The following is a 16,596-nucleotide window of genomic DNA, read 5'->3' as shown; positions in this document are numbered from 1 at the left end:
ATGCTCAATAAAACCTACAGCTCATTTCCTATTGTACCTGAGACTACTTTTTTTTTCTAAAGCAAAGGGTTGTCTCACACCAAATATCCACTTTGTTTCATTTATAATGGCTTACTGTTGTGCATAGTGTGTGTGTGTGTGTGTTTTATGTTGAAACATTTCATTTCATTATTTTTAAGCCATTTTTAGTCTCCAGTATTTCTTTACACGTGTCTAAGAGTTTGTATGTGACAAATATCTTCTGCTTCTTCTTCTTCCTTTTTTCATTCATGTGGAAGAAGAATGCGCTCCTGAGCATCCTTGAGTGTGTGGTGTGAGTGCGTGGAGAGTCCGGGCACACAGCCAGCTCCAAGGACGCGGGTGTTAAATGTCTCTCCTGCAGCCACTGGCATGGAACGCGCTGTCGTTTGCATCGGATTTAACATGAAAGGCACGAAGTAAGAGAACCTTAAATGAAGCACATGGGCTGTTCTATCCCGGAAGGGCTTCTGTTTAAGGTGATTTCTTTAAAGTCATGAGGAGACCGGTGTGCTCCGAGCGCTTACCTCCAGAACAAAGTTCACACAGTGGAGATCGAGGACCATCAAAGGAACAATGTGAGGAGAGACACGCAATTTTCCGACAGAGATCTTCTTACTTAAGGTGAGTTCCATCCCCATCCAGTCAATCCATTTTATCTTCTGTTAAGATAAGATAAGATAAGGTAAGATAAGATAGCCTTTTATTATCCCACAAGGGGAAATTTACATTGTTACAGCAGCAAAATATATAAAGAGAAAAAAGAGTAGTGCAAAAGTACTAAGTATACAAAAAAGTATATGTTAAAAAAATGATCATTTTTTTGCATAAATTAACAGGTTTGCAGATATATAGTTAACATAAGTGTATTACAAAGGTGGTATTGCACATGTAAGTATTGCACAGGTATTATTACCAGTATTACCCAGGTAGTATTGCACAAGTAAGTCGGTATATTGCACAAGGGCCATTTTAACCATGTGTAGCTAGCAGTTCGCTGTAAAGTATACGTTCAGAGGGGTCTCAATGGATGTAGAAGTGATCTAGACAGTATTGTTCATTATTGTGCGGAGTGACTGGTGCTGTGCTTGGTGAGATGCCGGTTGTACAGTCTCACAGCAGTAGGGAGGAAGGAGCTGCTGTATCTCTCCATATTGCATCCAGTCAATCCATTTTATCTTCTGTTAAAACGCTGTGATCATCTTCACACCTGACTATAGGACGCAAAATCCATTTTACTGCACAATAATAAGTGAACATGATACTCAAAGGGATGGACGTCATGTCATTATTATTATTATTATTATTATTATTATTATTATTATGGAGCCGAGTTCATCCCTTGAACTTGGGGGTGATGGGTTGCTTGATGGTTAGGGTCCTCCTGAGTATGTGAGCAGTTCCAAGAAGGACGATTTTCTAAACCTCTTCCATTCTGATCTTCTCAGGGATTTTGCTTGTGCACTTTTCCATCCCCTTCTTGACGAGCCCAAGAGCACGTATGACCACTGGTATTGTTGTGGTTCTCATGCCCCATGTTCTCTCGATTTCTATTTCTAGGTCTTTATACTTGGAGAGTTTTTCTGTTAGGCTTCAGCTTGCCTGCAGCCCTGTAGAACAGGATAAGTGGCTACAGATAATGGATGGATGGATGGATGGATGGATGGATTTTTTCTGTTGTTTTCAAAGAAGTGTTTCTTTCTGTGAGGACAGACATATCAATGAGCAGACAAGTTCTCTCCTTCTTGTCTTTCACTATGATATCTGGTCTGTTCGCCATGATCTCTTTGTCAATTTGGATCGGCATGTCCCAGAATATAATAGCTACTTCATTTTCGGTGACTGTTGATGGTTCGTGTATGTAGTATTTGTCTTGCATTTTGATGTTATAGTGCTTGCAGACTGCCCAATGGGGATATGCTGCTGCCTTATTGTGCCTTTGTATGTACTTTGTTTTGGCAAGTTCTGGGCAGCATAAGACTAGGTGGTCTATTATCTCTTGATGTTGATTGCAAATTCTGCAAATTCTGGGTAGGTGCCATCTTTCAGAATCTTATTTTGATAGTAATTCATCTTGATGCACTGATCTTGGGCAGCAAAAAAAAAAAATATTATTATTATTATTATTTTCCATCCATCCATCCATCCATCCATTATCTGTAGCCACTTATCCTGTTCTACAGGGTTGCAGGCAAGCTGGAGCCTATCCCAGCTGACTATGGACGAGAGCACACCCTGGACAAGTCACCAGGTCATCGCAGGGCTGACACATAGACACAAACAACCATTTTATTATTATTATTATTATTATTGAAATTAATAGTTCATACACAAGCACTGGAGATCCTATTCCATCGTATTATTATGTGTATTGATTTCAACAAGGAACTGAGGTGAAGTTTCACTGAATATATATCAGTACCCAGTAATTTCCCCAAATGTCAATTAATAATCTACAAAGCACAAAGTGGGACAGCTGACATGCAGCAAGTACAATGGAAACACTGTAAAAAATGCTGTAAATGTAGGTTATCACTATTTATTTTACATGCAGCTGTATGATTTTACAGGATTGTACCATAAAGGACGAGGCAATTAGAGCAGTCCATTGGTGTACAATGAAATACCAGAATAGTGCAATACATAGTGGGATATCTAACATTATAAACCATGGGGAAGCCATGGCCTCACAGTTAGTGAAACAACTTTGGGACCAAAAGGTTGTTAGTTCAATTCTCTGGACCAGCAAGAATGGCTAAAGTACCCTTGAGCAAAGGCACCTAACCCCTAACTGCTCTGGAGATGTTGTATGTCATTCTGGATAAGAATGTCTGCTAAATGCCTGTAATGTAATGAACATGGATGAGAATTATTAAAAAATAAAAAAATCTCTTTGTGTCCACATCTGCGAATTAGTAAATCAATTTTAGCAACTATTTTAGGCAAATATGAACCTTATTCGATTTTAACTTTATGTGCTAGTCAAAGCTTTGGTTTAGTAAAGCATCTTTTATTAGAGGTAATTAAGTGATGGAGATGGTTTGGTCAATGCAAGCTGTTTGAGCTAGTTGTGATGGCTTTGAGTTAGAGCAGATGCACCAATCTGCTATGGTTGGATTGGATTGATGAAGACCCTTAATCTTCTGCTCAGTTGCATCCTTCCTCCTCAAAAGTCACGTTTTTAATGATCAGCCAAATGTATTGGATCATGTGTTATTTTATACTATGTAACATATTAGTGTCTTCTTCTTCTTTCGGCTGCTCCCGTTTGTTAGGGGGTCACGACAGCGGATCTATTCCACATATTTGATTTGGCATCAGTTTTACACTGGATGCCCTTCCTGATGCAACCCTCCACAATCTATCCAGGCTTGGGACTATTTTGCACTGTCTAGTACAACCCCAGTGGCTATGTATTTTACCTAAACTGCATAAATCTAAAGTAGGTGACTTTACTGCTGCATTGTTGTCAGTATTTAATTAATTAATTTTCTATGCTGTTTACCCATTGTGGGTTGTGGGTGAACTTGAGCCAATCCCAGCTGACACTGGGCAAGAGGCAGGGTACACCATGGACAGGTTACCAGTCTATCACAACAGAGAGCCAGACAGCCATTCACACTCACATTCACACCTATGGACAAGTTAGAGTTGGTAGTTGACCTAATCCACATGTCTGTAGACTGTGGGAGGAAACCAGAGCACCTGGAGGAAGCCCACACAGGCACGAGGAGAACATGAAAGTCCCCAGATGAACAGCAGGTTTGAACCCAGAACCTTCTTGCTATGAGTGTTGCCACTATATTACTGTAATTTTTACTTTAAAAGTTTGACAGGACACAAAACCATAATAGTTAAACACAATACTCTTATCAAAGTCCTTCCCATGCAACAAGGCACATCAAGTGGCACCAAGCTCCATTTCAGTAGCCCTCAGTTTCTCACCTATTACATAGCTAAGGTTAAAGTGGGGGGCTGGTCCTCTGGTAAACACAAGAGTTTGACTCCCTACTCACATCTGTATTGTACTGCATGCCTCATCACATGGCAGTAGATACTAGTTTTATGGTGGTCTTTGATATGACCCAACTAGAACTCATGAGCTCCCAGTTGAGAGGCTGATACGCTAGCCACTAGGCCAACTCGTGGTGCCTTTTACACTTATATGCCAGTAAAAATATTGAATGCTGTTAAAGGACAAATATTTCTTTGGATATTTAAGGAATTTTAGTGTAGTTTCTATTCTTTCTGACTGGGAGACACCCAGTTGTAGGGTTCCTCTTCAAACTGTTACAGGTTGCTCTAAAGGACACTGTGCTAGATTTGACCTTTATTTCAAAGAATATGAATCTTAACAGAGATAACAGAGATTGTAAGATTATAAGAATGTGCATTTTAGCCTATTGGTATACAACATGCAATGAACAGTATTGAGTTTCCCAAAAGCATCATAGCACAAAGATCATTGTTAAATGGTAGCACGAGCAGCACAATGAACACTCTCTCTCCTAATTAAGATGCTCTTAGCATTAAAAGGCTTTTGTGAAACCCATCCCAGATCGGTGTACGCGTGTTATGTCACACTGTTTTAACTTAAAAAAGGTAGTAACTGGGCTGACTTAAAAAAAAAATGAGTTAATTGAAAGTCATATAGAAAGTTAGCACAATGTTAATTGACTACCTCATTGTGCTAACTTACTATATAAGTTTCAATGGACTCAAAATTTAAAGGCAACCCGATTACTAACTTATTTTAAATTAAAACAACATGTCTTTTTACAGTGTAGTTTTCTGAAGGGGTTCTACTTGGAGCACTCTCTGATAAGGAATCAAAGTTGTTGGGTTTTGCGTTGAACCTTTAAGATTTCCCTTTAAGATCTGTCATTTTTCTGAAGAGAAATATCAATAGGGCTGTTTCAGATCATAAAAGAAGTCAAGCAGTGCTGGTCTATGAATGTAGCTGCACAATGGTGATATATAATGTCCATTTTCAGGGACTTGAATATAGCCCTTTTTTAAAATCATTCAAATCAAATACTTGTCACTGAAGTAGTACTTCAGGGGTGGATTTGCATTCTTAGTGACAAGAACATAATTGTAGAGAAACCTCATTAAGGTACAGAATTGCCTTGGTGAACAATAATGTACCCATACTGTATGGTTTTTCTGACAGTCTACAAGCTATAATCAGTTTGAGGCCATCGACCGAGGACTAACAACTTTGTTAGCTGGGTGCAAGGGAATCAATAGTATGAAATGTGGTATATCTGCCAGGCAAATGTGTGCATGTGTGTGTGTCTAAAACCCATTGATAAATTAGCTGATTTCACATCTCATTTCCTTCAATTTATTTATAAATAAGTATAATATAATATACATATAATTTCAGCTAGATTTCATCAACATCCTTACTTCATTATAATGACATTTCATGGATTAGTCTGTTTACTGGAGCAGCTAGTGACCTGCAGATTTCACATGAAAATATGGTGGAAAATGGAAACATGTTTTTTTTTTGTTGCTGTTTTTTTGATAGTTATGGTTTTATAACTTCCTTTGTAATCACTATCTCATTATATCAGATCATATTAGCGCTCCAGTTATTCTATTTTTGCCCTGCATATTTTACTCACAGTAAACAACTACAAATCATAAATCATCTTAATGTATATGGCAGTCTGCTGTATTTCAGTGTGCTTTTCCAAAACCAAAATATATCACGCTTTGAAATCAAAATACTTTGATATTTCCTTTATCATTTCTCATGAAGATAAGCATTATTTACAACAGAATGGTTACTAATTAAAGGTGGGCCTGCAAAGATCCCATATGTGCAGTTTATATGAAATGTTTATCGAATTAAACACCCACAGAGAATACTGCTGAGACAGAGATACAGCAAGTGACAAGGTTTTATGGCATCAGTTGGACCCATTTTTTTTTTGTTATTAATTGGACTCAGGGCAGTTTATTAGCTCTGACTCAGACAGCAGGAGCCTTTCCATTCTGCACCATCAGTTGCTGAAATCTGTGAACTGTGAGTCACTGTCCCTCGCCATGCTGTCTCTCTTGTGGCACTCTTGGTGTGCATCCCTCTGCCAAGAGGAGAAAAGTTTTTTAAAAGAGAGTACTTTAGTACTCCTTTGATTATCATAGCTTTTGTAATGTTTAGATTCACCCCCCCCCCAGAAACACTGTAACAAGTGCTTTGTAACAAGTGTCTTAACCAAAAGACAAATATGTCCATAGCTGATCATTTTTGATGAAGGACATGGAGGACCGTAGGTGCTAAAGAAGGCACCTGGACTTTCTTGAAATTCTTGAAGACGTTTCACCTGTCATCCAAAAGGCTTCTTCAGTTCTATCTGACTAATTTCAAGTATTTATCCTCTAATGGACCAAAAGCAACCCTAAGGAGAGTCATTGAGGTCACATGGGTCATTGACACTCTCGGTCATCCGGTAGGTGTTAGGGTCACTGGGGGCCGGGTGTGAACAGTGTTAGCAACCGAGAGGGTTGTTAGGGTGATCTGTGGGTCGTTGGCTCTCTCTGCCATCATGTGAGTCTTTGAAGTCAAGTGAGTCTTGATGTGGATAGGTATTACTGGGTTTCACGTGATGTCACATCCGCCTCATTAGTTATTCAAAACTTAGCTGGTGGTCTACCAAAGCTCAGTTGACAAAGCATTTGTACGGAAAAGGTACATTGCTTGCATGAAAAATGCCTTACACTTGCATTGTTTTGGGTTGTTCGAATCAATCAAACCATGAAACTGAAAAGTTTCTTCAGGGGTCCCTGTGAACGAATAAAAAAGGGTGAACGAACACAGGATTTCACAAAAAGACATCAAGAAAGGTGGCTTTTGAACCTCTGACTGAAATCGAAGGGAATCGAGTCAAAGCATGCCCGAGTTTACAGTGATCACTTGGTGAAAGGTTTGTATATCCCTCTCAGCTTTGTCCTTAGTGTTTTCCAAGTACTTTTCTTGCTATGTGTCGTTATTTTACGGTGCTTTTTTTTAGTCACAAAGCACTAAAGTCCCCAGCTGTTTCTTTGTTTACTTCTCACTCCTCACAAAGTCCATATGCATGAAGGTCAAGACAAAATTCTTACCCAGCCATACAGTTACAATGCACTGTGATCACTTCTCCGTCTTGTTTAACTACAATCCAGGTCTTTAAAGGAGTTTCTGATGATCTTTGTGAATGATTTAGCTGAGAGATAAGAGCCAACACAAGTGAGAATCAAGCAAACTGTTGTTTGTTTACACTTCAACTTGCAGCGCTTCATTGTAAAGATGCAAACGAAAAGCTTAAAAAAACCCATACTTACACGGGCAAAAACAATACAGGATTCATTCGGCTGCGACTTGATACCAAGATCCTTTACCCAGCCACGTACAAAAAAGTTGTAAGCCTCCATATTCTTCCACGCTTTCATCTGTTTTGCGGTGTAGAAGGACGTCTGCCACACCAGATAATTTGAGATGTCGGGGAACTCGACTGAAGGGTAGTTTTCGAGATCGTATGACAAATCCTTCTTTCCCAGACTATAGGGGTCGATTTCATTGCACATAGCAATCTTCTTAATATATCTAAAGCCAGCAGTGGTTTCTAGATTATGAGCGTACTCTAATAAGTTATCGGTAGTTGTTTGCACTACAGCAGCTGTTTAGACCACCAGCTATTTCACTTCTGGTAAAACCGCAAAGAAAAGTCACGTGACTGAAACCCAGCATTATAGTTTTCTGGGAAGTGTGCCAAGGACTGCATTGTAGGTGGCTGATAAGTGGTGTCTCAGACCACCTCCTCTGTTCAGTGATGGTCGTTTCAGGTTGACAAAGATGAGAGGTGAAACGTCTTCAATAATTTCAAGCAAGTCCAGTTGCCTTCTTTAGCACCTATGGTTTACGATGACCTGGATGACTGAGAACCTTCACAGACGTGAAGGATATTCTTACTCCAAATATGTCTAAAGTAACTAAATTTAGGCATCTTTAAGGCACTTGACCTTTTGCAATTTGGATAATTATTGCAGTCATTAATTGGCTCAGTGACAGTCATATTTCCCTTGATTAAAACTTTGGTTTAATTGGATTTTTTCCCCTTTTTTGTAGAAGGTCCAATGCTGACAGAAAAATTACCCAGAGCCAGATGTTGGCGAAGAGTCGTCGCTTGGCTATGCGCCGTCCAGCATATATGTTTAGCGCTCACTGCAACAGCCTGTCTCTTGCTGAAGAGGTATTCCTTGAGGCAGCTGAGTACGGAAACATCCCTGTTGTCCGTAAAATGTTGGAGGAACTCCCTGAACTTAATATCAACTGTGTGGACTATATGGGGCAGAATGCGCTACAACTGGCTGTGGCCAATGAGCACTTGGAGGTGACAGAGCTACTGTTGAAGAAAGACAACCTGGCCAGGATAGGTGATGCTCTGCTTCTGGCCATCAGCAAAGGCTACATCCGAATAGTGGAGGCCTTATTGGCTCATCAGGCCTTTGCGGACACATCAAAGTTAACCAAAAGCACCCTGCAAGCTGAACTAAATGATGACTTCTTTGCCTACGATGATGATGGCATGCGTTTTTCACAAGACATTACACCCATCATCTTGGCCTCTCACTGCCATGAATATGAAATTGTACACATCCTGTTACTGAAGGGAGCTCGCATTGAAAGGCCACATGACTACTTCTGTAAATGTAACACCTGCATTTACCATCAGAGGCATGATGCTTTTAGTCACTCTCGTTCCCGGATCAATGCCTACAAGGGGCTGGCCAGCCCTGCCTACCTCTCTCTCTCCAGTGAAGACCCTGTGCTGACTGCACTGGAGCTAAGCAATGAGCTGGCTGTACTGGCCAACGTAGAGAAAGAGTTCAAGGTAAGGGCCTTCTGTGCTTGCAGCAGATCTAGGTTACTTATTAGGGTTGTAAAGATTCAGTAAATCAAATCAGTGCCCAGGCTTCAGGAATTATGATTGTGGGAACCAATCCTGAAAATGGAAAGCATTAAGTATGCTGACTCCTGTACAAACCTCTTCCTGTCATTTTATGCTTGTGCCACTAGGTTTTGGAGGCATTACGCCCGTCTGAGTTTCTCATTAGTGCCATATCTCAAGGATGTGTGGTTGAATGTTTAATTACATTTTAGAATTGAATTTTTTTTCTGAAGTTTTTTTTCAGTAGCTTCATTCCTGTGATTTTCAGGCATACAAATTAGTAAAAAGGAGGTGTAGACTCTTGGTGATGAAGGCATCCTCTGTTGATGCTGGTGGCACTGTTTGGTACTAGTATGCTATTATTGAGAGACGTAATGAAATGAATTTCCAATTGCGTTATCCATTTCTGATACAGAGCCTAGTGTTACTGCTTTGCATTTCCAGGGTCCCTGGTTCAATCCTGAGTTCGGGCTACTGTTTGTGCAGAGTTTCTTATGTTCTTCTGGTTTCCTCCAGCATGACAGCAGGTGGATTGGCTATGCTAATTCACTCCTAGGTTTGCATCAGTTTGTGAATGTGTGTGCATTGGGTTTCCATCCAGGGTGTATTCCTGCCTCATGCCCAGTATCCCAGGAACAGACTCTGAATCCACCAAGACCTGGATTAGGATAAAGCATCAGTGTATAGGAAATTAATTTATTGCATTTATTTTCCCTGAAAATTTTGAGTAAAGTAAAATATTTTGAATATTTTGTATGGTAAAATGTACAGTTTTAGACTGCAGTTGCCATTAAACTACTATTTATTTAGAGTAGCATAATGCAAGATGATATAACCAATTTATTTAACAGTTAATCCACGAAATCGAGTTGTACATGAGCCGATAGCTGATGAGGTGCGTAGCACTGAGTTGGCTATAAGCCATATACAACGAGATTGAGAGGAATAACTGTTTTATTCTATCCACATTCACTGGATTTTGAGAAACAGAGCATTTTTATTTTTTGCAAATCCGATAAATAAAAACTATATACAATACATCCAATAAAATAATTTCCATTTAGAATGTAAACAAACTGGCAAAATGACAGTAGCAATTTGTGAAAAATGCTATAATAATAATTCTTGTAAAAAAAGGTACATTCTTACCATCAAATACTTTTATTCCATATTTTGTTGCTATTTTTTTGGGGTGTGTGTGTGTTTGTTTTCAAGTAGAGTATTTGTTTCGTCCTCGGTTGGTTCAGCAACACACTCCTCAATTTTTTTTCTCTACTCACGGTATATGAGCTGATAACCTAGTAGTAGAGTAGCCAATCAGAGCGTGCGGTCCATCATATTCAGTGAATGTGGATAGAATAAATAAAGTCAGTTATTCTATCTTTATCTTTTAGCTGTTTTCAAGTAGAGTATTTGTTTCGTCCTCGGTTGGTTCAGCAACACACTCCGCAATTTTTTTTCTCTACTCACGGTATATGAGCTGATAACCTAGTAGTAGAGTAGCCAATCAGAGCGTGCGGTCCATCATATCCAGTGAATGTGGATAGAATAAATAAAGTGTGTTATTCTATCTTTATCTTTTAGCTGTTTTCAAGTAGAGTATTTGTTTCATCCTCGGTTGGTTCAGCAACACACTCCGCAATTTTTTTTCTCTACTCACGGTATATGAGCTGATAACCTAGTAGTAGAGTAGCCAATCAGAGCGTGCGGTCCATCATATCCAGTGAATGTGGATAGAATAAATAAAGTCAGTTATTCTATCTTTATCTTTTAGCTTTTTATCTGTTTAAAGGTACGTTATTTCCTGGCATCTGTGCTATCAGAATTTTTTTTTACTGTGAAATACTTGTGAGTATTTAATTAATTTATTTTATTTTATTTCAAAATACTTTTGAGTATTGGATTCCAGTCAGTACAGTTGAATTGAGTTCACTACTGAATCTGATTCCTCTTATGATTTCTTCCTCATGTCGTCTCATGGAGTTTTTTCTTGCCACCATCGCCTCTGCCTTGCTCATTAGGGATCTAAATTTAAATCCATGACTGGATGTCCGTAAAGATTCTTTGTGACAGTGTCCCTTTTTAAAAGCACTATATAAATATAACTGAATCGAACTGAGTCATATTGTATCACAATGTATAGCACTAAATTGCATCTAGATATTATTCTACTGAATCACTGACTGTTTACATTCCTGATAATTAGTTTACTATACATGATGTGGTATCTCACTGAACATTTAATAAATGACAAGATGAATGATATATATGAAATAATGCAATACCACTCGTTCTGTGAGTCATTCCATGTGTGGTGCAGAGTGCGAACTGATGTGAAAGTACACAGCCTTCCCTTGTACTTAGCTGGCCTAAAGCCTTTTGACTAAATGTGGGTGGTTCAGTCTTCAAGTCTGAATACATATATTAGCAAAGCAGAATTACAGCTACTGAATGCAATTTCTTTTATTAACAGATGAGACATTTCACCACTCTGATTTGTTTAAGGTTTCTAATGTAAGGTATCATCTGGATAATGATAGGAATTATAGCTCAAAGCCCATGCTGCACAACAATAATGCTTAATACATTCCTATTTCCAAATATATCCTAGTTTTCCCTAAAACCCAACTTATTTAGGCACTATGTGTGAAAAGCCAACCTGCAACTGGTATGTTAATAAGCCGTTACTATTTGATACATATAAACAGCATCTGTATTTAATATTAATGTATTTATGAAGTATACAGGGGGCTGCAAAAGTAGGTATACAGTAATGAAAACAAAACATTCGCACAAAATGTTATTTTATTGATTATACAAACATCAATAATAACATAGCAATCCCTTAAATGTTCAAACTGTTTGCCCCCGGCATTCACACACTACACTAGTTGAGTGTGGACACCCATGCACACTCTGGCACAAAGGTCTTTATCAGCATCAATTTCCTGGCAAGCCTCCCGTATGAACTGAATCATGGCATCAACAGAACGCGGCTTGCATGCGAAAACCCTATCTTTTACACATCCCCAGAAAAAGAAGTCCATAGGGGTGAGATCCGGTGAACGTGGTGGCTACTCAATGGCTCCCCGACGTCCAATCCACCTGTTGGGAAATTCTTTGTCAAGTAGCGCATGCACATTGAGTGCGAAGTGCAGTGGCGCCCCATCCTACTGAAAATAGAAGTCGTCCTGCTGCTGTTGTTCGCGTATAATCCTTACTGTATACCTACTTTTTCAGCCCCCTGTATTATATTATAATGCTGTTACAATCAACAGTGCACTGTTTTTCATTGACAGAATGATTATAAGAAGCTGTCTATGCAATGCAAAGACTTCGTGGTTGGACTTTTGGACTTGTGCCGGAATACAGAAGAGGTGGAGGCCATCTTAAATGGTGACACAGAGATAAACTGCAATGACAAAACAGGCAGACCGAGTCTCATTCGTCTAAAACTGGCTATCAAATATGAGCTTAAAAAGGTGAAGTCTCTAAAATGTCTTTCTATTTTTGCACAACCTTTTTTTAGCTGTCTTAATTAGGTTTAATTTAATAAAATCTATCAGTGCTGCAGCTGACATGTATAAAATAAACTGGTTGCCTGATGCATTGTTAAATGTTTCATTGCTTCCCCCACAGTTTGTAGCTCATCCAAACTGTCAGCAGCAGCTCCTCTCTATTTGGTATGAAAATCTGTCTGGGCTCCGACAGCAGACTACAGCTGTGAAGTTGCTAGTAGTCTTCGGGGTGGCTGTTGGACTGCCAATCTTGGCTCTCTTGTACTGGATGGCGCCCTCAAGCAAGGTCGGCCTACGGTAGCCTAGAACCTTGTTCAACCTTAGACTATAACAGAGTAACAATGAACGTGTTCTTATAATGCCTCACTGAGACTTAAAAGAATGTTTCGGCATTTTTTCAACCATAGTACTGTCTACTACATACAATTTGTAGAATGTTATAGCATGTAATTTCACCACATTTCATTGAAAACAAAACAGAAAACCACTTCGAATGAAAATCTAAGGGAAGTCATTGTGGCAGTAAATAAACGCTTTATTTTTCAACTGCAACAGCCTCTGACACATATGGCAATATTTGAGCTTTCAGTGATTTCTTTGAACTGTTCTTTTTCTGTGGCAGAATGTACAGCATACATCTTTAATAAAAAAAAAACACTAGAATTTGGTGCACAAGTTTTAATTTTCTTTGGGTTTTCTGAAATCAACACAGGGTCAAAAATATACATACAGCACATCTAATATTTGGGTAAAATGTCTCTTCTCAAGATTCACCTTGACCAAACATTTTTGTTTACCATGAACAAGCTTCTGGCAGAATTCTGGTTGGATATTTCATGACTTTTCATGGTAGAATTGGTAGAGTTCAATTAAATTTGTCTTTTTTTTCTTGGCATAGATTCAACTTATAAGCACGGTCCATATATTTTCAATAGGGTTGAAGTCAGGATTTGTTTTAAGCTCAATGTTAGCCTGCTTTATCCTCCACAACCAGCTCTGATGGGTGTTTGGGTTCATTGTCCTGTTGTAACTCTCAAGTCCCAAGTCGTGTTCAAGTTTCTGATGATTTATGCTGAAGAATTCTGAGGTAGTCCTCCTTCTTCATTATTCCATCCACTTTGTGCAATGAACCAGTTCCACTGGCAGCAAAACAGCCCCAGAGCATGATGATCCTACCACCATCAGCTGGTACAGTGTCCCTCTGTACATGGTGGTCATTGTGGCCAAACAACTCAATCATTGTCTCATCTGACCATACAGCTTTCCTCCAGAAGGCTTTTTCTTTGTGCATGTGGTCAGCTTCAAACTTTAGTTAAGCTTGAAGGTGTCAATTTTGGAGCAGGGAGTTATTTCTTGGATATCAGCCTTTTAGTCCATGGTAATCTGAACTGTAGACAGTGATCCATCAGCTTCCAGTTCATGGCAGGGCTGTGCCAAGGTGGTTCCCAGGTTGTTCCTGACCATCCAAACCAATTTCCTTTCAGCTGAGGGTGACAGTTTGGGTTTTCTTGAAGCAAAGTGGCTTGGCAAAGTGACTACACCTCACAATAACTTGGATACGATTGTTTGAACTGATCTTGGAATTTGCAGTTGTTTAGAAATGGCTCCAAGAGACATCCCGGAGTTGTGTATATCTGCGATCCTCTTTCTCAGATCTGCACTGAGCTCCTTGGACTTTCCCATTTTACTGTATGTTGGTCAATCCAATGAGTGCTGTAAACAAACCCTTTTTATGAAGGCACAGAGAAGCTACCAATTGATCATGATCATGATTACTAACAGGAAGTTAAGAGACCTCAGCCTTGGCAAGATAAAAGACATTTTGGAATTTTCAGCACCTCTCAATTAATAATCTAAGTGAGCGTATGCAAATTTTTGACACTGTATGTTTAATTTTGACCCTGTGTTGATTTCAGAAAATCCAAAGAAAATTAAAACTTGTGCACCAAATTCTAATGTTTTTTTAATTAAAAACGTATACTGAACATTCTGCCACAGAAAAAGAACAGTGCAAAGAAATTACTGAAAGCCCAAATATTGCCATGACATTCATATCCAAGATGATATTCACGTCACTGTATGTAAACTTTTGACCACAACTGTATATATCGCGAGTGAGCGAATCGAATGAGTGAAAATGTTTTCAGCATGAGAAGATAAACATCATGTCTTTGCGCCATCGTGTCATGTTCTTTATATTATATATTGTGGACACATCCACACAAAAAATATGCAAGTTAATCAAAAGAATTTTAATTTTGAACTGGTTCACCATTTTGACAACACGCGTCTAGTCAGTGGGAAAAAACTGGGAATGATGTCATCGGAATGAAGTATCAGGAATTATTTTATTTATTTATTTATTATTATTATTATTTATTTATTTATTATTACGGGTGGCATGGTGGTGTAGTGGTTAGCGCTGTCGCCTCACAGCAAGAAGGTCCTGGGTTCGAGCCCCGGGGCCGGCGAGGGCCTTTCTGTGTGGAGTTTGCATGTTCTCCCCGTGTCCGCGTGGGTTTCCTCCGGGCGCTCCGGTTTCCCCCACAGTCCAAAGACATGCAGGTTAGGTTAACTGGTGACTCTAAATTGACCGTAGGTGTGAATGTGGGTGTGAATGGTTGTCTGTGTCTATGTGTCAGCCCTGTGATGACCTGGCGACTTGTCCAGGGTGTACCCCGCCTCTCGCCTGTAGTCAGCTGGGATAGGCTCCAGCTTGCCTGCGACCCTGTAGAAGGATAAAGCGGCTAGAGATAATGAGATGAGAGATGAGATTTATTATTACACAGGACACTGTTTCGATGGAATAAAAACGTGTTCTATTCCCTTCTAGTGGGTTTCATTCATTTGGTTTGATCGCATGCAATATTGTTAGCATATTGCTTATCCTATATGTATTACGTCACTCTACCCAATGGAGAATGAGTATGAGAATTGAATATGGTTTACAATATTGCATGGTTGTCAAGACAACATGACGTCACATGTCGGAGCTGATGCGAATATTCAATGAGAGTTTCTGCTGCGCATGCACAGAAGCATCTCTTTGGTCGCTGGCGGCGCCTGCAGTAAACTGTCACAATGAACTGAAAATGCCATAAGATACGTATTATATGCAAAACTTCCACGCTAGTGAGCGACTGTGACAATTTTTAAACAAACATGGCCACCAGGTTTACTTTGTTAAATACAGAAGATTTTGTATAATTATGTATTGATTATGTAATTGTGTAAGATTATGTATAATAATAATAATATTGGCTGGCTTTCTTCGTGGTATATCAGATATATTCCATTCAGCTACTCATCTTCAGCTTATTCACTATCATGCTAGCTGAATGGAATATATCCGATATGCCACTCAGTGCCAGCCAATATTATTTAATTATGTTACTCAGATCAGTGATGTATTTCGTATGAAAAATGCGAGTTTTTCCAACACGAGAAGATAAATTTTATATCTTCAAGCCAACATGTGATTATATAACGATTCATATGTATTGGCCCTTTTCCACTACCCTTTTTCAGCTCACTTCAGCTCGCTTCAGCTCACTTCAGCCCGACACAGCTCGCGTTTCGACTACCAAAAAACAGCACGACTCAGCTCGCTTCAGCCCTGCTTAGCCCATAAAACTCGCACCGTTTTGGAGTGGGGCTGAAGCGAGCCCAACCGAGCCGAGTGAGGCTGGGGGCGTGAGCAGACACTCCCCTGTGCACTGATTGGTGAGGAGGAGTGTCCTCACATGCCCACACACGCCCCGCGAGCACGCTGGGATCTGTAAACACCGCAAACCCGGAAGAAGAAGAATTACGAATTACGAGAATTTCTGAAGCCTTATGCGCCTCGCCTCATCTATACGCTCTTGCCAGTATCTGTTGGCGTTGTCGGTGACAACAAGCCACAGAACCAAGACCAGCAACACTAACGACTCCATGTCCTCCATGTTTATTGTTTACTATTCGGGTCGTGAGACTACCGCTTAAAAGCTCACTGATGTCACTGTTTGCGCTGCTTAACGACATCACCTGACGTCCACCCACTTTCGCTAACTCCACCCAATGTGTCCACCCACTTCCAGCCAGCACGGTTCAGCGCGGTTGTAGTCGAAATGCAACTTCAA

The 16,596-nt window shown here is 39.7% G+C and overlaps 1 protein-coding gene across 1 annotated transcript in view; it reads left to right on the top strand.

Moving 5' to 3' along the window:
* Window positions 1–514: 514 nt before the first annotated feature.
* Window positions 515–16,596, top strand: part of trpc6b (transient receptor potential cation channel, subfamily C, member 6b) — a 42,099-nt gene continuing 26,017 nt past the window's right edge. The window contains exons 1-4 of the mRNA XM_060924335.1: window positions 515–642; window positions 8,135–8,900; window positions 12,257–12,439; window positions 12,597–12,761. Of these exons, the coding sequence (XP_060780318.1) occupies window positions 515–642; window positions 8,135–8,900; window positions 12,257–12,439; window positions 12,597–12,761 (1,242 nt within the window). The remainder of the gene's footprint in view (window positions 643–8,134; window positions 8,901–12,256; window positions 12,440–12,596; window positions 12,762–16,596) is intronic.

Source organism: Neoarius graeffei, chromosome 6, assembly GCF_027579695.1.
Source record: "Neoarius graeffei isolate fNeoGra1 chromosome 6, fNeoGra1.pri, whole genome shotgun sequence".
NCBI lineage: Eukaryota > Metazoa > Chordata > Actinopteri > Siluriformes > Ariidae > Neoarius > Neoarius graeffei.
Note: the sequence above shows the minus strand (reverse complement) of the source record. Positions and strands in the feature narration are given on the sequence as shown.